At 47.2% G+C, this 24,313-nt stretch overlaps 1 protein-coding gene across 2 annotated transcripts in view; it reads right to left on the bottom strand.

Moving 5' to 3' along the window:
* The window catches only part of LOC147689043 (serum paraoxonase/arylesterase 2-like), a 385,360-nt gene that overhangs the window by 127,179 nt on the left and 233,868 nt on the right, over window positions 1–24,313 (bottom strand). For both annotated transcript variants that reach the window (XM_086941931.1, XM_086941932.1), the window contains exon 5: window positions 19,411–19,537. In XM_086941931.1, coding sequence (XP_086798057.1) covers window positions 19,411–19,537 — 127 coding nt within the window. The remainder of the gene's footprint in view (window positions 1–19,410; window positions 19,538–24,313) is intronic.

Raw genomic sequence — 24,313 nt, 5'->3', positions numbered from 1 at the left:
ATGGCGATGCTGATTTAGAAATTATTTTTGGAGTCACGCTGTAGCAAAACCAATAAGCATTTTTGAGACTACTCTGTGACCGGTACATCTGCCCCTTGATACACATGAAACGTGACCACAAGTTGTATACGATAAGTTAGTATTAACTTTGCCGCCATCAACACGCTGCTTAATGGAACTTGAAAGTTGAGCTTTACAAGCTCAACTTCAGCATCAAGGTCAGCCACTAGCACAAGCTAACCACTTCTTTTTAAGCATTTTAAACGCACTTGGTCATCTTACCTTATTTTCTTGCACTGCGCCTGAATTTTAAGTTGTTTGGGGCTGCTCTGGGGGGCTTGTAAATAACAATTGTACTCTGTGCCGTACCCGCCTTCTCTGTAAGGCACAAAGGGGTTGTAATTAGAGACCAGTACTATTGGGTCTTAACTGGAATGCTTTAGTGCCTTCAGCGTATGCTCCCCGGTCCACCACAGCGTTTGCTGATTGAGTAGAGGGAGAGCGACGCTATATTTTTCCCACTTCCGGTGAGATAGTCTCTGCCGCCATTTTGGAGTAAGAGACGGTCTAGTCTCTGATATAAAAGGCGGAACCTGCGCTGACGCGCCTTTAGCAACAAGGTCAGCAACTAGCACAAGATAACCACTTCTTTTTAAGCATTTTAAACGCACTTGTTCATCTTACTTTATTTTCTTGCACTGCGCCTGAATTTTAAGCTGTTTGGGGCTGCTCTGGGGGGCTTGTAAATAGAAATTGTACTCTGTGCCGTACCCGTCTTCTCTGTAAGGTACAAAGGGGTTGTAATTAGAGACCAGTAGTATCGGGTCTTAACTGGAATGCTTTAGTGCCTTCAGTGTATGCTCCCCGGTCAACAACAGCGTTTGCTGATTGAGTGGAGGGAGTGCAACGCTAATTTTTTCCCCTCTTCCAATGGGATAGTCTCGGCCGCCATTTTGGAGTAAAAGAGTCTATAATTTTACTCGTTATAAATGGAGGGATGGGCGCGGAAGCTCAGCGGAAGTGCGCAGCGGGCTCACCAGCAGCGCGCCAAAGGCAATCCCATCTGTGCCCGAGACGCGACCAGCGCCAGTCACCCTGACCATTTAAAATCAGGTAGGATGTTTTCAGCTAGGCACTTATTAGATTTAAATTAAGAATGAGTGTGAACATCACATGGACGCGGACAGAATCATGGGCCCATTGTCATGCTACAAATGTAAGACTCAGATATCTTTTTGGGCTAAGGAGAAGAGAACTGATGAAGTTAAGGGAGATGGTCATCAGAGGTATATTAAGGAAGGTTTGATAAACACACGATCATTATGCCTACATGCCCTGGAGGTAAGGGAGCTGATCATGGATTAGGACCTAGACGTCTTATGTGTAACTGAATCCTGGCTAAAAGAGGATTCTAATCCGGACATTGCAGTTGCTTTACCACCAGATTTTACAATATGCAGGGTGGATAGAAAAAGTAGGAGAGGGGGGGGGTTAGCCATCCTACATAAGAAGACTCCACCATGGAACGTTTTCTCGCTTCTGGGTCTTAGCGGAGCAGAACATATGGGTTTCTGCTGTACCATTAATAATACCTTCTCCTTTTCGGGGGCACTGGTGTATCGTCCTCCAGGTAGCAGCAAGGCCTTCCTGGACTCCCTTGGTGACGCACTTAGTGAGGCTATGCTCAGGTATGCCAACTTTACGCTACTAGGTGATGTCAACTTTCACTTGGAATGTAGTGGTAGCCCAGGGGTATCATCCTTTGTGGAGACGATTCAGTTGCTGGGCATGGAGCAAATGGTTCAGGGATCAACTCATAGGGCAGGGCATACACTGGATGTGGTTTGCACTAACCTCAGTACACTCCAGATAGGAAAGCCATCCCCACAGATCTGGTCGGACCACAGTTTTATCCCACTAAATATTCCAATCCCTGTCAAGGATCACAGAGAAAGGAAGACAGTGGCAGGGCCCCCTTGGAAGGAGGGGCAGCGTCTACTCACAAATAACTTGTTGCAAACAGTGGCACACAACAAGGTTCCTACTCTCACAGGGGCTCCTGGAGAGGACACTTGTCAGTTCCACGATTGGATGTCATCGATAGGGGAGGAAGTGCTTCCAACCGGTCGTCCGGTTGGATTAAGTAAAAGGAAACCCCATAGGGACCCCTGGTTCTCGAAAGAACTAGAAGGACTTCACCTGCAATCCAAACAGTTGGAACGCAGATGGAGAAAGGGCTACTAAGAATCTAATTGTCCGATTGTTAAAAAAATTAGTAAAAAATGCCATGCAGCCATTAAATCAGCAAACAAGTCTTACTTCTATAATCAAATCACTATGACAAAACATAATCAAAAAGAGATTTTTACAATTGTAAAATCATTCACTGATCCCAAGGGAGTACATGTAGATATTCCTCCCTCCCAAAAGTTATGCGAAGACATCGCAATTTATTTTGATGAAAATATTAAGGCCATACAAAAGAACTTTGTGACCCAAGATCATTCGGAGCCTTTTGGGGCACAGGGGACTACAAATAGTGATGGTAGTTCGGGCCTCCAAGCCTTTGAACCAGCTACTCTCTCCCAGACTAAGGAAGCGATCTTGGCTTGTAAATCGGGATCTCATCTGGATGCTTGTCCTCCGATGCTTTTACATCATATAATCAACATTGTTAATCAGGCGATTAATGATATTCAGAACTCCTCAGTAGCTACAGGGACGGTGACAGATGAATGGAAATTTGCCATAGTAAAACCCTTAAAGAAAAAGCCAAACATCGACTCCTCAAATCTTGCAAACTATAGGCCCATATCTCTGTTACCCATTTGTGTAAAATTACAGAGAAAATAGTGTATAAGGAGCTTTCTAATTACCTGGAGGCAATACAGGCTCTTCATCCCAGTCTATCCGGTTTCCGACCAAAATGTTCAACTAAGTCGGCGTTACTCGAAATATCAGATCCGATCAAATTCGTCCTGGATGAGGGCAAGAGGGCAGTATTGATCCTTTTAGACTTGTCAGCAGTGCTAGATTCCATCTCACACAAAATCCTGCTAACCAGATTGAGATCGTGTGGTATATCAGATCATGCTTTGACATGGATCACATCCTTTTTGACAAATAGGACACAATCGATCTCGCTGGGACCGTTTCTGTCATCAGTACAAGTCATCACTACAGGGGTGCCACAGGGGGCTTCTTTAAGTCCTCTGATGTTAACATATATATGGCCCCTCTTGTCTCATTGATCTCTAATTATGGGATCGAAATTACATTGTATGCCGACAATACCCAATTGTTCCTCTCCTTGGATAAGACCACTACCAATTCCGAGGGAAACTTTTAAATCTGTCTTACAGCTGTGTTGCAATGGATGAGAAAAATCATCTTTGTTGCAATGCCAATAAGACAGAAATCTTACCAATTGGTCAAGATAACCCTTTTCATCCAAAGGATTGGTGGCCAGACAACACCACAGTGCCGCCATCAACGGTGGAAGTGGCTAAAAATTTAGGTGTTTGTGGTTTGACTCTGCCCTTTCATTCAAGCCCCATGTTCTGAAATTGACCGGGACCTGTTTTGGGCTTATAAAAACTTTGAGATAGTTTTTTAATTTGATCCTCCTGGCAGCAGAGAAGACAGAAGCAGTGGCCCTTATATTATCGAGGCTGGACTACTGCAATAGTTTCCTTGCAGGAATTAACAAAACTATCCTGAGGAGACTACAGGTGGTCCAGCACCCAGTGGCCAGATTGGTTTTAGAACTACCACGTAGGGCATCGGCCTCGGCTGCACTGATGGCCCTTCACTGGCTCCCGGTCCACAAAAGAGTTTTGTTTAAACTCTTATTGACAACTTTTAGAGCCCATTGGCATCTAGTCCAGGATATCTTTCAGCAAGATTTAGGCCTCATACCACTGTGAGAACACTAAGGTCTACCACTGCAAATTTGCTCAGGGTTCCAGCATTTAAATTAGCAACTAGAGGTAGAAGATCAGTCACTATCTTGGGAGCAAAAGCCTGGAACAGCATGCCTAAGGAGCTCAGAGCTATTGAACAGGAGGGGCAGTTTAGAAAACTGTTAAAGACGTCGATATTTGGATTATCAGATGCTTGCTGCCTAAAGCTAATTTAGGTTTATGTCATTCATCTGATCTGTTGTTGCTTATAGCGCCAGGAGACTCTGTCAGGAGTGGCAGTTCGCGCCTCTACAAAACTACATTTCATTTCATTAAACACTATTTGAATGTCACTACAAATACAAGAATGTAAAGTGTCGTTGGCCATAAAGACTAAACTGGCTTAAAATATCACATGCATCTTGGGGGATTTTGGCAGAAAGACTGAGTCTTGTAATAGTAAGTCTGTCATTTAACCCCTTTGAGATTATCTGCTCAAGGCAGGTGCAATTTCAATAGGCAATGAACTCTTTTTGAGCGTCCGCTTTCAGCAGTGTTTATGCGTTATAAAATAAAGTATTTGTTCAATAATCCCGTGATACCAAACGCTTGTAAACATTCCTTAAATATTAATTTATATCTGACAATTGGACCTGTGTCGTGTGGGTCACATTCACCCTAGCGTGGTCTGCAACACTCCATCATACCCCAGTTCATAGATTCAGGGTTCAATTTCTAGGTATGGTGTTAGCCAACCTTTTGGTTTGTAACGAAAAATATATGTACAACATACTTCTTTAAAGCGGCTTTCAGCCAGCCTTCTTCATCCATTTGGTGTGCCATTCACATTTTATTTCGGCCCACTACAATATACCAGAAGAGACAGGGGGTCAGCCCAGTTAAGCCACTAGATAACTTCACTTTGAGTGACTGCATTTTACTCTTTCACAAGGAGCACATCCACACACAAGCTAATTCCCATTTGTGCCTCTGTTAAAAAAACATTATGTTGTGTTTGTGTTTAGAGGCTGATGGGACAGCAGGATGACCTATACAAGATCTGAGCGCAGGCACATTCCACGCTTTATCAGTTTATGTACCCTGTCAATGCTGATGTAAATTCCTTCTGGGAAAGTCTTTTGTTTATTTGACTTTCTCAGGTAAACACAAGACACTCAAATGGAATTTCACATAATACCAGATTGCAATCCATTTGAAACTGTTCCATATTAGGGTAACAAAAGCTTCAATGTTATAAATGTGAATTCATAAACCGACAATTCTTTAGAACAGATTTATTCCGGACTCAATTTCACTAATTATATTTTAACAAACTTTATCCAGGAAAATAAATCTGCCTTATTGTGTTTGTATTCTTTCTTTCTTTCCTTCTCTTTCTTTGCTTCTTCCTTCATGTCTTTCTTTCCCCTCCTTTCCTCTAGTCTTTCATTCCTCTTCCTTCAATTTCTTTTTTCCCTCCTTTATTTTGATTCATTCCTTTTTTCATTCTTCTTTCCTTTCTTGCTTTTCTTTATTCTTTAATTCCTACCTTTTTACTTGTGTTTCTCACTTTAATTCTCCTTCCCTTTTTCTTGCTTTTCTTTATTCTTTCCATCCCTTTTTCTTTCATACCTCCATTCCTTCTTTCTCGTCTCAAGTCAAGAATTACTTTATTTGGTTAGAATGAACCATAAAAGAATAACATTTATAAAACATACATAAATATTAGATACATAAAAAAGTGCAATAAAATCATATAGCTCACATATATCAAGATTCCCAAACGGTTTTAAAAAATAGGTTTCTAAAAGGAGATGCCAGAATTTCATTACATTTCATATAATTTCCCTATTGATAGTGCCATTCTGATAACATTTAATACAGATATACAGATTACTTCATTAGACAAGGATAATAAACAATTAAAACCCTCCTGAAAAATACATGGTCTGATATTTTTTAAGAGTGTATCAGGAACCAAACTCTTGGGCCCTTGTAGAGTGTGCAAAAATGGGTAAAGTGCAGGGTACTTTGTTGGGACAGGTTGTCACAGGGGCAAGATGTAAAGGTATTGCACCATCCAGCCTGTTTAGGAAAGGCCCCTAAAATGTGCAATGTGCAGAGCCTAAATCTGGTCAACAAAAATCTAAATTGTATGTTCAGGGTAAATGTAAATGTAAATGTAGTTGAGCTTATATAGCGCACAGCTACCCGCAGTGGGTGTCCCGGCGCTTGCTTAGGGAACCCGTCCTGATATTCCCCTGTGTGATAGCCCCAGCGGGTATCCACAAGGTGAAAGTCAGGCATCCCGCCGCGAGGGGCCGTTGTGGAGATTAAGCAAGCTATTGCCCAGAGTCGCAGAGTGTGAACCCGTGAGTCGAGAAGGCACCGGAGCGAGAATTATCGAGTCCGTGGAATTTTTAGCCCAAGACCCGCCGAGGCGGGGAATTGAACCCTGGTCCAGGACCGATCTCAGCTTCCGGGTCTGCCGCCTCTAACCCCTGAGCCACACTTCTCCACCCTGAGCCACACTTCTCCAGGGTAAAAGTCAAATAAAATTGCTGATATAAAAAAGAGTGATCAGTATGAGATAGTCACCCCTGCTCTAATGCCCTCTCCTCAGACCGAAATGAGCCCCGTTGAACCTGAAAGCTTCAGCCCGTCAGAAACGATTTAAGCCAACCGAGTGCTCTATCAGTTACACCTCCTCTGTTCAGACACTGTAGCAAGGTGATATGTGCTACAGTGTCGAACGCTGCACTGAGGTCTAGCATAACCAGTGCCATGGTTAGGCCTGCATCAGCTCCTTGACGTAGAGTTGCGGTGGCTTGTAATAAGGCTTGCCATTATAATATGTTTATGCCAATTTACCTGGGGCTGTATTTTACTAGAACACCAGTGGGCAGACCTACAATTTTCATGGTGGTCTGGGGTAATGTGTGGAACCCCAGTCAAAACCATCGTGTTCAGGGTACATGCTGGTGGGAGGTCTAATTTTTTTAAATAATGCTTAGTGAATGATGGCATATATTGTTCTTGCTGGAATTGGCATGCATAATCTTACAGGTATGTTTGTTTGATTTGTCTAGATTACAGTACAAGCTGTGCGTTTGCAGCGGAGAGAAGTGTTTGCGCTTAACTGCTATTTTTTTGTAAGTGTATTTGACATATGTGCCATTAGTCTAATGTAGTTTCTTTTTCCTGTAAACCGCTTGAATGCAATCTGTCAAAAATCCGGTTTATATAGCTGCAAAAAAGGTGTTTGCATCACTAACGCATGGCGCTTCTTCTAACTTAGTTTCACTGTACAAATTGCTTTACGCAGCAGGCAGGCAATTCATTACAAAGGTGCGCCGAAGCGTTTGTTTTCACGCAACAAAAATACAAAGCACTGACCATTTAAATCTTTGTGAGGTCTAAAGCCCTGGCTACTGACAGCATTTCGGAGTTTAAGGTTTTTAGTTCAGAAGTAACTAAGCACCAATACATATGTAGGCCATTCACATGAAGCCAGGCCCTGTACAAGCAAACAGGGAGATATCACAGTGCAAGCAGTGGATAGCCACTAATTAAGTTAAATAATAGTGTGTCGGAAGCGAGAGCACATGCGCTGTCGCAGGCTTGACTTAACAAGCATTTGCAATGCAATAGGTCTCGCATTAGGAAAGTTTGAGCTATTGGTATTGTAAATGACATTTTTTTTATTCATGTGTTGGTTTTGAAAATAGCAAAATGAATAGCTTCGTCATTTACAATGCCAATAGTTATAACTTTCGCAAATGTGACACCTATAGCATTTGTAATGCAACATGTTTTGTATTTACCTGACTTAGATGTATTGATATTATAAATAACAATGGCTTTTATTTTTTTATAATTAATACTTAAATAAAAGTCATTGCAATTTTTAATGGCAATACTTTAAACTTTTGTAAATAACTTTTGTGAAGATTATCCTCAGTGTATTTTATTGTGACGAAAATCCAAGAACAGAAGTGAAATATTAACATATTTTTGTGACATTTGTAATAAAGCTTGAAACATTGAGAGGACATATTTGAACCAGTTGTTGTTGAATGGTTGTGCAGCTGAGCTCCACTCCAAAATAAAAACCAAATAAGGCAACAGTGCACCACAATTAATCAACAGTGGGAGAAGCTTAACAGCAGCAACCCAAACAATGGGAACAGCTCAAGCCAGAATGAAGGACTGTAGGAAAAGCTAAACAGCAATGACGGAATAGAAGAGATGGGGTGGCTAGAGCGACAGATGGGGGATGGGGCAAAGCTCCCAACTAATACATATGGGAGGACCTAAGAACCAATAGTTGCCTGGGATGAGGTCACAGGCCAAAAGTCGATGGCCAGGGAGGGCTCAAGTAGAGTAAGAGACTGAAGACGGACTACAGAGAGAAGGGAAGTGCCACGAAAATAATTCAAGCTGGGATACATGCCCGGTAGTTACGTTTATTAGTGAGGCTGGTGGTAGTCAAAGATGAGGTTAAAGCAGCCATCTCCTTGTAAACAGAAGCACCAACACGGAGGCAGCCTAGCAATCAATATACAGTTTCTTTTGTAAACCTTTATTTTAGTTTTGGTGGGGTTTCTGTGTTCACACAGTGGGTCTTTCCAAGTAACCCTAAGGAGTATGTTATTGTTCATCTATATCACGTTCAAGTGTCTTACCTAGTGGCGTTTCTGTATTTAAAACAAACCCAAGAGACGCAACGTGTTTGGGATTCTTCCTGTGCCCTCTTGAAGTAAGTGCAGCTTTGAGAAGAAAGTCTGAAATAGTTTCTGCTTTCACCAGAGTTTCTGTGAAACTAAAACAAACCATTTTCATGTCAAGGGAGGACTCGTTTTTCCGCCTATTCCAGTTTCTTTAGGTATGCGAGGGTTTTGTTTCCTGATGCAAACAATAGACCTTTCCGTGTTCATAGGGGAAATGTAAACACTTTCTAGGCAAAACGGTCACATATTTCAGCGTTGGATGACAAAAATCACCAACTAAAATGTGACTAGCTAAATACTGCAGTGTGTCTGGTTCTGCCTTGCACCCGCCCTTTATAGTACATTTGGTTTGTCGTTAAAAATACAACTGATGCAGCAGAGTGAATCGTATATATCAAGAAAGGCCCCCGCTGCAGAATTGCGTAATTCCAGTGCCCCCACCCCCTCTAGACCCTTCAGCATCTTCTTAGAAACAGAGCAAACAAGCATTGGCGGCTGCGAAATTAAATTAAAATAAGGCCTTAAAATTGCATAGTGTCTATAATTCCTGACTGGGAGCCAGAAATACGGAAATAACAGCTTTTTCCTGTGTCCAAGTTGTGGGATCCTGGGCAAATCATTATGTTTGTATGTGCCTCTATTCTCTTAAATGCAAAGTTAGGCAGCACTTGGAAACCGACTAGCCCACAATACTTAGCACTTTATACATTTTTTGTTTAAAAATAAATAAATGAAAGCCGGACATCCGCATTCAGGTGCATCCTTGTGCCGGATAATATCTACCTATAGGCCCAAAGTTGACAGAGCATCTGTAGCACATTGAAGGCCGGTTCCAGTTCCCTGGCTGGCTCCGTCCGAGCCTGCGCACATATGTTCATTTGAGCGGCAGCCATCTGATAAAAGCAGGAATGCATATCAGCAATATTCGCAATACAGGAACCCTATGTCAAGGGTCCAGAGACCTGGTAGGTGTTATGTGGTTACTGCTTACTAAGTCAGTGTGTACCAAATTATGTAAGAAAGAAAAATTTCTTTCTAGAGTCCCCTCACTCACCGGGGTTGCCCCACGGTGACATGCTTCATCATTGGGGCCATCCCAGTTCTCTACGAAAAAAGGGGCGTGCTGCGACAAGGCGACTACGCTGGAGCACTGGTTTTGCGAGATGACTATGTGTGGTGCAAGTGTGGTGATGGTGGAGTGGGTGTGGAATTAAAAATACCGTGCTAGTGGGCCTCAACAATTTATTTTGCTCCTAGTGTGGTATAAAAAATTAAAAAGGGGTAACACTGTGTTCTAACTTTTACTGAGCTAGATCAGTGTTATGGTCAACATGTTTCAAGCTCCCCCAAGCTTTTCTTCAGGACCATACAGGGTCCAGCCCTGTATTGCACTCCTGTATTCAAATGAAAAAGGTGTTTTTAAAATAAATACTAATTATTTATGCTCAACGCTGTTATTAATAAAACATGCGTGTTGTTCTACATACGGTTTGTATTTACTCTGGATTATAAAAGAGTGTTTGATTACACCCCATGGTCTTAGGCAAGGGCAGGAACGCCTCGTGGAAACATTGTTCCTATCGGCAAACCCGCTCGGTACTACCTGATGCTTCCTCACCCAACCGCATACTTACATAATTTGGTACACACTGACTTAGTAAGCAGTAACCACATAACACCTACCAGGTCTCTGGACCCTTGACATAGGGTTCCTGTATTGCATATACTGACTGGAGGCCGACCTGGTTTGGTCTAACCTCCTTCTCCCCCCTTTTTTATCAGCAATATTCCACAGCCCTCACTCCCCTCCTACCCCCCCCCCAGCAGACACTGAATCTATTTAATCTCGGTTTCGCCTCCAGCCATCATGATTTCATCAGTTATTCTTCCTGGCTGACCCGCGCTGTGAAATGGGATTTCTGAGGGGACACGAGAAAGTGCTTCACTGGGGCTGTAGTTTGCAGGGATACCCACCCCCACTTCAAAGGCAGGCTACGACTCCTGGCGCTGCCGTACAGAAACGGCAACGCGGTGCTCCCTGTGCTCAGGGGTCCCCGGCATTTATCAGGTAATGGTCAGCGCTGGGGGCAGGGGGCCGGTATCAAAGCCCCATCACTGGGGAAGGCCTCAGAGCGCTATCAGCCTGGTACAGCTCAGAGGAGGGGGCTCTGGGGGCGCCACAGCCCGGAGCTGTCACTATTAATAGAAAGATGATGAACTGAAGGATCACTGTTAGCAAACACCTTATTATGGCCTGTTTATTAGTTATTTCTGCAGCTGCACTTAATGATCTAATAATTGTGCCACGCTTAAAATAAACATATGTTTCTTCGCATACAGTGTACCGGAAGTGACACACATCACTGACCTCACAGCGCATATTTAAATGAAAGTGTGCTATTTTCTTTAGAGGTATAGTGTACTACGGCACACCATTTTACACTTGGGCCATTCACATGCACCACTGTGCTGCCAATGGCGTGATTAGGAATGGTACAATACAACCTGTTGGACAGGCCACATGAGAGGCTTGCTCCCTCCCCGCACAACCAGGCCCGAGCCCGGCTCTCCAGGCATGACACGCAACAACCACCCGGTTCCCGTCTCATATGGGACCCCTGCCCCTGGACATCTCTACATCATAGGCCCGAATCACGACCGGCCCCCCTCGCCCGGCTTGGGCGCCATCTTGGACACAGCACCACGAGGCCGCGTGGCCTCAGATCGACCCTAACCCTGGGCCTGGCCAGGCCCCGACATCCCGGCACCACCATCCACCCAGGAGGTGAGCGGACTACTTGGCAGGTCAATGGGAGAAAGAGGTGTCGATGGCTCTCCCCCGCCAGGTGCCGCTCGCCCCCAGCCTCCCCGGGCACTGGCTCCACCCCCCTGCTGGGTGTCTGGACTCCCTCATCCCAGACCTCCCGACCTCCAAGTGCGAGGGTCCGGACATCAAAGGGTGGCAGACCTATAACTGGGGCAGCTCCAGAGCAGGAAGGCAGTTGTATCCTGGAGTCGAGAGATACCGTGACGAACTCATCCTTGACGGACTACTGGCGCTGCCGTAGCCCTGCCTTGCGAAATATCGACCTGCCTGCTGGCGCTGCCGCAACCTTCGGAAACCTTCATCATCGTCGGGACCTGCTGGCGTGGCCGCGGACCGTTTGTAACCACCATCTTCACCGGGACCTGCTGGCTCCGCCGCGGACCGTCGCTACCTTCAACCCTCCCGGGACCTGCTGGCCCCGCCGCGGCCCGATCATCTAGAACGCCGAGCTCGAGGATTGTGAGCTAATTCATCTACCACCATATCCACCAGATTGGTAACGAGACTGTCCCGCTACCCCCTTACCCAACCAAGAGACTAAGAATAGAGGGGACCCCTGAGTCCAGACCTCCTTGTACCATTTCACCGTACTTAAAGAACTACTTATAAAGAACGTTAAACCTTATCCTTGTGTGGTGTACATCTGTGGGGGGGGAAGTTATTCGTCTGTACGATCGCTGGAGACGGCTCTCCCCGGAGACCTCTCCCCTTATCCTCGGCCGACCCTCCCGGTCCGTCTAACATTGGTGGCCAGCGGCGCGATCCGAATCAACGCGTAATCGTACAGAGAGTAGCTCACCCCACGACGAAACCACAATGACAACCAAAGAGAGCGGATCCACCGAGAAATTCCAGATGGAGAAATTGGAAGAATACAGCCATCGTGAGTTGAAACAATTCTGCATTGAACTAGGTATCGCTACCACCGGTCTGAGTACTAAAGACGATTTTAAACACGCCATTGAGTCATGGGCGGAAACCGGGGCCGTCAGACCCCCGGACCAAAATGTCGCAGCAGCAGAGAAAGACACCACGGCTCCCGAGGAGCGAAGAACGGGTCGCTCGCAAGATGAGATCCAAGAACGAGAAAGAAACCGACTACATGAACTAGAAATGGCCCGGCTCAAAATGGATGGCGAACTCAAATTGGCCGAACAAAAACTGAATCTGGAACATCTGCGGCTCCGAGAAGAACGGGAAGAGAAACAGAGACAAAGAGAGCTCGAAGAGAAAAGACTGGCGTATGAACACGAGCGCAAACTAGCTGAGATAGACTTACGCAAGCAGAACAAAGAATTAGGGGTGCCCGAGCAACCGCGCACCCCGGGAGCAACAGAAAAGAAGGTACACATCCCCAAGGATGTCGTTCGAGAATATTTCCGAGAGGACGACATACAGCAATGGTTCAAGGCCTACGAGATCGCTATGACCTCCCACCGGATCAATCGAAGCGACTGGGGAGCCGGTCTATGGGGGAGGTTCGTCAATGAGGGCCGCGATGCCCTGCTACAGCTTCCAGACCATCTGATGACCTCCTATGACCACATGAAAGCTACCCTCCTCACCCGCTATGGGCTCACACCCGAAATGTACCGCCAGAGGTTCCGAGACTGCACACGGATCCCGGGTACAACTTGGGTGGAATACGTGAACTATTTCAGCCGAGCCTTCGAGGGTTGGATCAAGGGAAGCAACGTAACGACCTACGAGCAACTCTTCAATCTCATGGTATGGGAGCATCTATCAAACAACTGCTTCGTCGAGCTCAGGCAGCACCTCCTCGACAGCAAATTGACTGATCCACGGCAGCTCGCCGCCGAGGCTGACCGGTGGGAAATTACCCGAGTGGGCCGAAGTGGATCCCATGAACAGAACCGGAACAACCACGGTCAGCACCGTCACCGAGGAGGAGGAGGGGGCCAGGGACGAGGAAGAGACAACGCCCCGGCCAACCGGGGCAACACCCCGGCGCGGCCGGGATACAGGGCCAATGTCACGTGTCACCGATGCCAGCGGGTCGGCCACTACGCAAACGACCCGAATTGTCCACAGAGCCAGACTCCGAGACCCCGCCAGATGGCTGCCGCCGCTCTGGGGGAAGAACAAATCTCCGAGGACCACGAGGAATGTGAGCAAGAACACCAAGAATGGGAACCAGCCGCCATGGTTCTAGCGTGCCTAGGGGGAAGAGACATGGTCCCGCGGGTCCCCCTACCCGCCAACACCCGGAAGTACAGTCAATGGGTGAACATTAATGGACGCCGGGCCGAAGCCCTACGTGACACCGGGGCCAGTGTAACAGCCGTCCGCTGTCACCTGGTGACCCCAGAACAGATCCTGCCGAACGTTCTCTGCCCTGTCCGTTCAGCCGACAATTCGGAGAGTCTATGTCGGATGGCCTGCGTCCCCTTCGAATGGGGAGGGGTCTCCGGCATGTTGAAAGTGACGGTCCGAGATGATGCCCCCGTAGACTGTCTCCTGGGAAATGATCTTGAGAGTTCCCCGTGGGCCGCTGTAGAGAGAAGAGAGCACCTGGGGATGTTGGGCATCCCGGACTGGGCGTGCGTAACCACCCGGTCCATGGCTGCCCGTGCCATCCCCCGACCCGAGGAACCTGAATGGCCGGCACCTCCTCCCCCGGTCACTCCAGTAGAAGACACCGACCGTGCCGTCCCTCCAGAGCAAACTCCCGAGGGGCTCGTTCAGCCTCAGGGCCTTCCCGGCCTGGATCAGTGGCGTCAGGAGGGGGGGCCCACCCAGGAACAGTTCTGCCACGAGCAGAAGACCTGCCCCTCCCTCGAGGGACTCCGCCAACAAGCCCTCGCCCAGAGTGCAGGGGATACCTCCGGAACCCATTGGATCTATTGGGACAACGACCTGTTGTACAGCGAACAGAGAATCGCGGAGTTGGGGGCCAGTCGAGTGCTAGTAGTGCCCCTCCGTTTTAGAGACTTCTTGCTAAACCTGGCCCACGATGTCCCCCTGGCTGGTCACCTGGGTCAGGACAAAACCTACAGTCGCCTGGTGACCCACTTTTTCTGGCCCAAGATGAGGAATGACGTACTCCAGCACTGCCGATCTTGCCCCACGTGCCAGGCCAGCGGGAAGAGCGGACGCAAGCTTAAAGCACCTCTGCAACCTTTCCCAGTGGTCACCACCCCGTTCGAGAGGGTGGGGATAGACATCGTGGGGCCCCTGGACCCCCGTACAGCACAAGGACATCGGTTCATCCTGGTATTGGTGGACCACGCCACCCGTTACCCCGAGGCTGTTCCCCTGCGAACTGTGACAGCCCCGGTGGTCGGCCGGGCCTTGATGGGGATCTTCTCCCGGGTGGGCTTTCCCCGAGAAGTCGTCAGCGACCGAGGCACAAACTTTATTTCAAAATATATGAAGTCCCTCTGGGAACAGTGTGGGGTCACCTACCGATTCACGACCCCCTATCACCCTCAAGGAAACGGACTAGTTGAGCGGTTCAACCGCACGCTCAAAGGGATGATTGGGGGGTTAGAAGAGCCCCTCCGTCGCCAGTGGGATGTGCTACTGCCGTGCCTCCTCTTTGCCTATCGAGAAGTCCCCCAGAAGTCCCTCGGCTTCAGCCCGTTCGAACTCTTATATGGACACCCTGTGCGAGGGCCGCTCAGCCTAGTCAAAGAAGGTTGGGAAATGCCCCCTCTAAAGAACCCTCCAGATGTTTTCAAGTACCTCCTGACCCTACGTAACCAGACCAGACGGTTCAGAGAAATGGCTAAAGCAAACTTGGAGGCCAGTCAAGAAGACATGAAAAGGTGGTACGATCAAAATGCCTCCTCCATCGAATTTGAACCCGGCCAACAAGTGTGGGTGATGTCTCCCACCGAGCCATGTGCCTTGCAAGACAAATGGACAGGGCCCTTCAAAGTGGTCGAGCGCAAGAGCCCTGTCACCTATCTCATCGACATGGAATCCTCACGGAACCCCCTCCGGGTCCTCCACGCCAATAGACTAAAACCCCACTTTGTGCGCTCGGAGCTCAGCCTCCTGATGGCAACAGACAACGGAGCCGAGGAAGACTCCGAACCACTCCCTGACCTCCTACGGACTCGGGAGAAGGACGGCTCCGTGGACGGGGTCCGACTCTCGGAGGCCCTCACCCTGGAACAGCGCCAAGGCTGCCGAGACCTCCTACTGCAGTTCGCCACCCTGTTCTCCCTCACCCCCGGGGTTACCCCCTGGTGCTTACACGATGTGGACACGGGAGACAGCCCCCCTATCCGACATCGGGCCTACCGCGTACCAGATCGGGTACGGGCCTGCATCCAAGAGGAGGTGTCCAAGATGCTCACGCTCGGGGTCATCGAGCCCTCCGACAGCCCCTGGGCCAGCCCAGTGGTACTGGTCCCCAAAGCGGCCGCCCCCGGCACCACTCCTGAACTCCGGTTCTGCGTCGACTACCGGGGCTTGAATGCGGTCACCAGAACCGACGCACATCCCATTCCCCGAGCAGATGAACTAATCGACCGCATGGGAGCTGCCCGCTACCTCAGCATCTTCGACCTGACAGCGGGCTACTGGCAGATCGGTCTCACCCCCCGGGCCCAAGAACGATCTGCATTCTCCACCCCTGATGGCCACTACCACTTCAAGGTCATGCCATTCGGCATGAAGAATGCCCCAGCAACATTTCAGCGGCTAGTAAACCAGGTCCCTGCGGGGCTCGAAGAATTCAGCGCCGCCTATCTGGACGACATCGCTGTGTACAGCCGCCACTGGTCCGACCACCTCCTCCACCTCCGAGAGGTCCTGCAGGCCCTCCAACGAGCCGGCCTCACGATCAAGGCCAGCAAATGCCAAATTGGCCAGGGGTCCGTGACCTATCTCGGGCACCAGGTGGGAAGCGGTCTGGTGGCCCCACTACAACTCAAGATCGCTGCCATCCAGTCGTGGCAGCCCCCCATCACCCAGACCGAGGTCCGTGCCTTCTTGGGGCTCACAGGCTACTACCGGCGGTTCGTGAGGGACTATGGCAGCATTGTGGGGCCCCTCACGGAACTCACATCCAAAAACCAACCAAAGAAGGTCAACTGGACCCCAGACTGTCAAGCGGCCTTCGAGAAGCTGAAGGCCGCCATGTGCTCCGCCCCCGTGCTCCAGGCCCCCGACTACAGTCGGGAATTCATCGTCCAAACGGACGCCTCCGACCAGGGCATTGGGGCAGTCCTTTCCCAGCTGAACCCCGAAGGACTTGACCAACCAGTGGCTTTCATCAGCCGACGTCTCCTGGCCCGAGAGCAACGCTGGAGCACCATCGAGAGGGAGGCCTTCGCGGTGGTGTGGGCCCTCAAAAAGCTCCGGCCTTATCTCTTCGGTACCCACTTTCGGGTACAGACCGATCATCGGCCCCTCCAGTGGCTAATGCAGATGCGGGGGGAAAACCCGAAACTATTGCGTTGGTCCATCTCCTTGCAGGGGATGGACTTCACCGTGGAACATCGGCCCGGGCAAGACCACGCCAACGCAGATGGCCTGTCACGCTTTTTCCGCCTCGACGAGGAGAGTCCCCAAGAGGATGGGTGACTCTCCCCGCCTTCAGCTGGGGGGGACGCATGTTGGACAGGCCACATGAGAGGCTTGCTCCCTCCCCGCACGACCAGGCCCGAGCCCGGCTCTCCAGGCATGACACGCAACAACCACCCGGTTCCCGTCTCATATGGGACCCCTGCCCCTGGACATCTCTACATCATGGGCCCGAATCACGACCGGCCCCCCTCGCCCGGCTTGGGCGCCATCTTGGACACAGCACCACGAGGCCGCGTGGCCTCAGATCGACCCTAACCCTGGGCCTGGCCAGGCCCCGACATCCCGGCACCACCATCCACCCAGGAGGTGAGCGGACTACTTGGCAGGTCAATGGGAGAAAGAGGTGTCGATGGCTCTCCCCCGCCAGGTGCCGCTCGCCCCCAGCCTCCCCGGGCGCTGGCTCCACCCCCCTGCTGGGTGTCTGGACTCCCTCATCCCAGACCTCCCGACCTCCAAGTGCGAGGGTCCGGACATCAAAGGGCGGCAGACCTATAACTGGGGCAGCTCCAGAGCAGGAAGGCAGTTGTATCCTGGAGTCGAGAGATACCGTGACGAACTCATCCTTGACGGACTACTGGCGCTGCCGTAGCCCTGCCTTGCGAAATATCGACCTGCCTGCTGGCGCTGCCGCAACCTTCGGAAACCTTCATCATCGTCGGGACCTGCTGGCGTGGCCGCGGACCGTTTGTAACCACCATCTTCACCGGGACCTGCTGGCTCCGCCGCGGACCGTCGCTACCTTCAACCCTCCCGGGACCTGCTGGCCCGCCGCGGCCCGATCATCTAGAACGCCGAGCTCGAGGATTGTGAGCTAATTCATCTACCACCATATCCACCAGATTGGTAACGAGACTGTCCCACTACCCCCTTACCCAACCAAGAGACTAAGAATAGAGGGGACCCCTGAGTCCAGACCTCCTTGTACCATTTCACCGTACTTAAAGAACTACTTATAAAGAACGTTAAACCTTATCCTTGTGTGGTGTACATCTGTGGGGGGGAAGTTATTCGTCTGTACGATCGCTGGAGACGGCTCTCCCCGGAGACCTCTCCCCTTATCCTCGGCCGACCCTCCCGGTCCGTCTAACACAACCACTCACCGAAATAATGAATGGATGGATAAAATGGTGGGTGGTTGTGCGGATTAATGGATGCACGCACGCACGAACAGATGGTGGCATGTATTTATGGATGAACGGATGGATTGTGGTTGGACCGATGGATGGATGAATGTGACCTAGAAAGATGGATGGTTAAAAAGGTAAGTGCACAATACAAAGGCATTTCCATATTTTGCAACAAAGATGTGACATGTTTGGCACACACAGAATAGGAAGTGATAACAGACTCGTCTTATTGCATACGACAACAGCAACATTTCAGAGTTATGAATTTGCGCATACCTATTGTATATATTTCGACTTTCAGCACACCGTAGAAATACCGATTCTTCTTGACTGTAAACGTCAGAATGCCACAAAATAAAGCAGTTCCCCTGGCCACCGCTCCGCAGCATGCACGTCAAAATCCGCTATCTGGTTGGACCACTTTGTTTATGCCATGTTTTGGAACATGAGTGAATGATGAGTGGCCAAACCTTTTTTTTTTTTTAAACACTTTGGAAACAAGGAAGCAGTCAGTATATAAAACTAGTATAGGCGCTATCCCTAGATCTGCGGCTCGTGCCCACATCCAGGCCGGGGAGGAGACGGGGAGGGGGCGCGAGGACTGCTCGCGCATGTGCCGTCCCTGGATCTGCCTCCGTAGTTAAGGGAATGCTGCGAGACTCATGCAGCCTAGGGAGGGGGCTACTAACTTGTGCAGCCGCCACCACCGCAGGATGAGAGAAGTCTGACAGATCCGGTGTGGGGGAGGTGGCGTGTGTGTCTGTGTGTGCGTGTGTGTGTGGGTGTGTGTGTGTGTGTGTGTGTGTGTGTGTGTGTGTGTCTGTGTGTCTGTGTGTGTGTCTGTGTGTGTGTCTGTGTGTGTGTCTGTGTGTGTGTCTGTGTGTGTGTGTGTGTGCGTGTGTGTGTGTGTGTGCGCGCATGTGTGTGTGTGTGTGTTATCCACTTTCTCGTAATCTGAGACAGGAGATGTGCACGGCGTGTGTGTGAACGTGCGCGCTCACATGGGGAAATCGCCTGCGCGTGCCCATCCCCTGTCTCACATTCCCAGGAAGTGGATAACAAAAGACGCTTCGCTGGACGCAGCACTTCGCGCTGCTTACACCAGCTCGACCTAAAAAGGATAAAACATGAGTAGCGTTTTGGACCACATCACTTCATAACTCTAAAAAACTTAGCAGCTGTACGGGCCGAGGAGCCATTGGACTCCAAATCATGGTTGGACAAATGCCATTAAATCGTGATAATAACCTGTTACCTTTGCATACCTGTACAGAAGTTCGTGCTGTATCGTTCTGAGGTGTAAAAGAGCATTTTCGTCTTCTTGAAATTTAAATAGTTCCACTGTGGTAATAGAGTGTGGGTGATTCACTACAAATAAATAGACTGTATCATCTGGAAGACAAAAAGCAGATAAAAAGCGTCACAGTTAAATACAAACTATTAAATGACTGCTACACTACTCTGAAGGGCTCCACATAAAGAAAACACGTATCAGGAGGTACAATGAAGTAAAATGTAAAGAAATGTTAATACTTGAATAATTTAAAATATAGGCAAAATGCTGCATAAACCTAAATGTGAAAATTATGACAGCATTAACAAGTAAAATTACCATAAAGCATTGTTAATTAAGTATACATAAAACTATTAAGTCAGGGACATGATGCAAACATGATGGTGCAGATGAAGTGAAAATACATATTTCTACAAGACGTACAATTCGATGGGTGACCACAAAGGGAGAGGTGCTATTAAAAGCAAGAGACACATTTGACATTGATTTCTAAAGCTGGTTTGAGAACAGTGCCACCATTATGTGTGTTAAATAGCAATAAAGTTATCAGTGGCAGCTGGTGACATTTGAAAGTAAATGTTGGGCATTACTTTTTTTTATAGTGAGCAATATGAACAAGTTCAATTGACAAATCTGGGGTCCAGGGTTAGTCCCTCTCCCTAGAAGGAAATGTAAACAAGATTTGCAAATGGTGCATTTTAAAGCAAATGAATGTAGTAATAAAGCAAGGCTTATTAAGCTGTGAGAATTTGTAGTCTTAAAATATTATAACTACCCCATATCTTCCTGCATTAATATGTTTAACAGTTACTGTGATGTGTAAATTGTACAGCATGACATCTTTAGCCCTTTAAAATGTATGCTTGTCCAGTGTCTGGCACTGCATGCAGTATTCATTTTGGACAAATATGCTCTAACCAAGCACCTACAGATGCTGGCTGTAACAAGTCATGTAGAAACACATGCAGACAGGTCTATAAGTGAGATAAATAAAAGTGGGGGGTCACTATAAAGGAACATGTCCAATACATTTCTGTGATTCCCATAGTGTGCTACCTGAACGGCATTTTGGTTTCTCTCTCAGATGTAAATTTCATCCAAATAAATGACACAACAATTGACACAACAACGGACATACACCTAAAGCCTGTAAGTATGATTGGCTTCGTCACTGGGAGTTAGTAGTTAAAGATAAATGAGTAACAGCAATGATTTCTTAAAATAATTAATGTTGGAAATGTTTAAATTCTGAAACAGTGAGTCTGTGAATTAAATATCATTGAGGCCTGTGAAATGAGTTTTGGCCTTCAATTATGTGTTCTTTATGTGAGATATGCATCCTCCTTTTCTTTGCATATCTTATTCATCTGCACATCTTCAACCCCATCTCTTTCCTCTTCAGCATCCTCTTTTCACTCTTCCCCGAATGCTCTTCCTCACACCTCTGTCAGTTCACTGCCCCAACATACACTGCGCTCCCTCAAATGTAAGCACTTTAATTTCTCTTACTTTTGCCTTGCAAAAATTTGACATGTGTTCCCCCTTCACACACACATCCACAGATTTTCAGTTGCAAATGGAATACACAAACATTGTTCTGTGTGCTCTGCAGGAAAGCTAACCTACTGACAGGCACATTGTTTGGCTTCAACCTTAGCGTATGCGCTCTCAAGCAAAGCCCATCATAATCACCTGACATGACTCAAGCCTCAAAGTATGCACAGAAGAAAATACAGTTTAACAACATTTTAAAATCACTAACTCTTGGGGAATGCAAGATTAAGGAAAGCATAAGATCTAAAGAGAGAAACTAAATCGCTAAAATGAATTCCCTTGACGATTTTAACATTCATTGTTTGCAAGTCAATCCATGTTTTTGGCATCAGGGTTAACTTAGGGGCATAAAGACAGGGTCAGTTTTAATGTTGTACATCAGAGAACTGGCCACTGTAAGCACATGTTCCACAGTAAGCACATATCTCTCTCTTTGGGCTTGACAGATATTTGGATCCATTTCGCAAGGGAACAAGAGCAAACCCCACTCCTTATTTGGATTCATTTCGCAGAGGAGCAAATCCTGCAGCTCCAATTCTAAAGGAGCGAGCAATGTGCAGCGAGGGCAAGAGGTGTCACAGTGGGGGAGGTGAGCGTGATGAGGGGTCTCAGCACAATATACATTACACAGCATAAGCTTGCAAACACTTAGTATTACTGAGAACAAGGCACCGGATCAGACTGCTTGCATCCACTCTCACGTATGCGGAAAGAGTGGGATCTAAGTCTTTGAATGACGAATGTCTGAAATAATGCAGCAATGAAGTCTCCGACTCACGAAACCGTCCCACTGATTGGCCTACGTAGTGCATACAACAAGAGACCAGAATGGCAAAGTAGGGCTTTAAAACAAAGTCCTGTGTCGTGCATCACTGTTTAGAAAGTTTAGAAAGTTGATTTACTGCCCGGCTTCTGTCTCCTGCTTCAGGGAGAGACAGGGCAAGCAGCAGCCTGAAACAGACAGCCCAGCCCATACTAAATACATCAATCTATTTAATATTCTTTTATTTAAATGTGTGGGAATTTCAGTGGGGCGCAGCTCCTGAGCTCTAATGGAGGAACCGCCCCTGGTAGTCATACCACATAAAAGTAGTCTGTCCAATTCTCAGAACAGTTCCCCAGCAAGTTTGTCTAAAAAGTAAGCCATTTGACCAACATGTTTCCTTCACCCTGAACACAACCAAGAAGAAACAATTGTTATATGCATCATACATTGATCTGTCTACAGCATTTGACACTTTAAATAGGTTTCTACTGTGGGAGAAGATGAGGAAATGGGAGTGTCCCCCAGGACTATTAAAGCAGATTATCCAGTTACATGAAGGCGCATGGACCAAAGTCGAACTAGGGGAAAACTGAGCTTTGTCAAGAAAAATAGATACCCTCAATTGATTGAGGCAGGGTGCATGATAGCCCTACTCCTGTTGTCCACATACATTGCTGACGCATTGGTTGAATTAAACCAGGCTCATTCTTTTCCACTCAAATTAGGTAATGAGTCCATCTCAGTATTATTTTATGCCGAAGATACGGTGTTGCTGGGCCTTACACTGGTTGACTCTAGTGACAATTAGATGCTTTTGCAGAATATTGTAAGTCCAATGATTTGAAAATAAATACAGCAAAAACTAAAGTGATGGTCTTTTCAAAAGGAATAGTTCAGAATAAGAGGTTGAAGTAGTGGTTAAGTGGTGCTCCAGTAGAGATGGTAAAAGAATATCATTATCTTGGTCTCCTTTTTAGATATAACCTTAATTTTACACCTCATATTGAGCATCAGGAGGCTTGTGCTAAGCCTATTGCAGGTGCTTTGTATAGTATGTACTTAGCAATGGGTGATAAGTCCATTGAAGTCCTCGGAGAGATCTAAATGCTAAAATTGTTAATCGGCTAATATATATGTATTTGAAGTTTTGCCAGTAAATTATAGGAGGAGGGTTCAGATCATTGAAATTAATATTTGGAAATAATGGCTTGGCCTGCCCAGAGGTTCAGTATATAGTGCCCTGAGGCTAGAGCTAGGCCTTACTAATATAACATTTCAATATAACAGTGTCTTGTCTATTATTGGTTTAGTTTACTTGAGGTTGAAGAGAGTTAAGGCAAACAATAAAATCGTCTTTGCAGAAGCAGCAGGCAGAGCAACTGGCCATTAAAGTCCTCGACATCAGGGTTTCTCTGAATGTTCCAGTAGGGGTAGAGCTACAAAAATGTCTAGAGAACAGCAGATCCAAATATTAAAAACCCTATTAAAAGAATGCTCGAGGAGGAGTGATATAGATGATGTGTGCAATAGGGATAATCTGTCTCATCTACAAGAGTCAAATTATGGTGGGCTTATTAGCCTTACCTGCGGGACCTAAAAAGTGGATGTATCAGAAGATGGTCCCTGAAGACTAAATTGGGGCAGGTCCCAGTCTTTATAATATGGAAGTGGCCTAGACAGGCCGGGTAAGTAAGAGGAAAGTGCTTCTTTAGAGTGATGCAGGTTCACTGTACAAATGATTTGTTGGGAGAAATGTTAAATGTGATAAAATAACATTGTGCTTGGCGGTAGGGAATTTTCTGTCTAAAGTTATGAATGGTTAATTAAGCAAAGGCCCATTTCTTTAGACGGATAGTACAGGACCTTTGAGGACCACTCATGTATTCAAATCAAACTTATGTAAGAATATATATAGTGATCCTTTGGGTTCCTTTTGCTATATTAGCATTTTTTGCACAAATATACTGATAAGTTGTATAACCATAGTTCACTTGGTATAAAATAAATTGTATTTTTTGCACAATTGTTGCCTATTTATACAATTATATCTACATGCTGTATCGTTAGGGGTGCCTCTTGTATAAATGGAATGGTATCTCCCGGTTGCTCTTTTAAATAATAGTATTATTGTATAGATATATTTGTATGCTGTACGTTTTATGTTTTTATTCTGTATTAAGGCATTGGTGTTCTGTAGAAGACCAATGCCATGTTTTTAGATTAATTGGAGTTATATTTTAAGTAGTTAATATCAAAATCTGCCTTTGAAGTGGGAGTGACGTCAAAGAAGGGTATTTTAAGTGCACAATCATCCTATCTTCCTCAGCCCTGGCTCCAGACTCTCTGTGGTGAGTAATCAGCTCATTGTGTGGGGTCAGGCCGCTACCTATTCAGATGTAAGTGCCAGACCCTCCCTACCTTCCTGCTCATTAAGAACGTTTGTAGCCGTCTAGCGGGAATTCACAAAGTGAAGCTGTTACCCTTCCCAGACTTGTATTGGAGACAGACTGCAGGCACACAGAGCTGCAAGAGCAGAGAAATACTAGCTTTCTAA

The sequence above is a fragment of the Lissotriton vulgaris genome, chromosome 10 (genome assembly GCF_964263255.1).
Source record: "Lissotriton vulgaris chromosome 10, aLisVul1.2, whole genome shotgun sequence".
Taxonomy (NCBI): Eukaryota; Metazoa; Chordata; class Amphibia; order Caudata; family Salamandridae; genus Lissotriton; species Lissotriton vulgaris.
The sequence above is the reverse complement of the archived record's forward strand: the minus strand, read 5'-3'. Positions and strand labels throughout refer to the sequence as shown.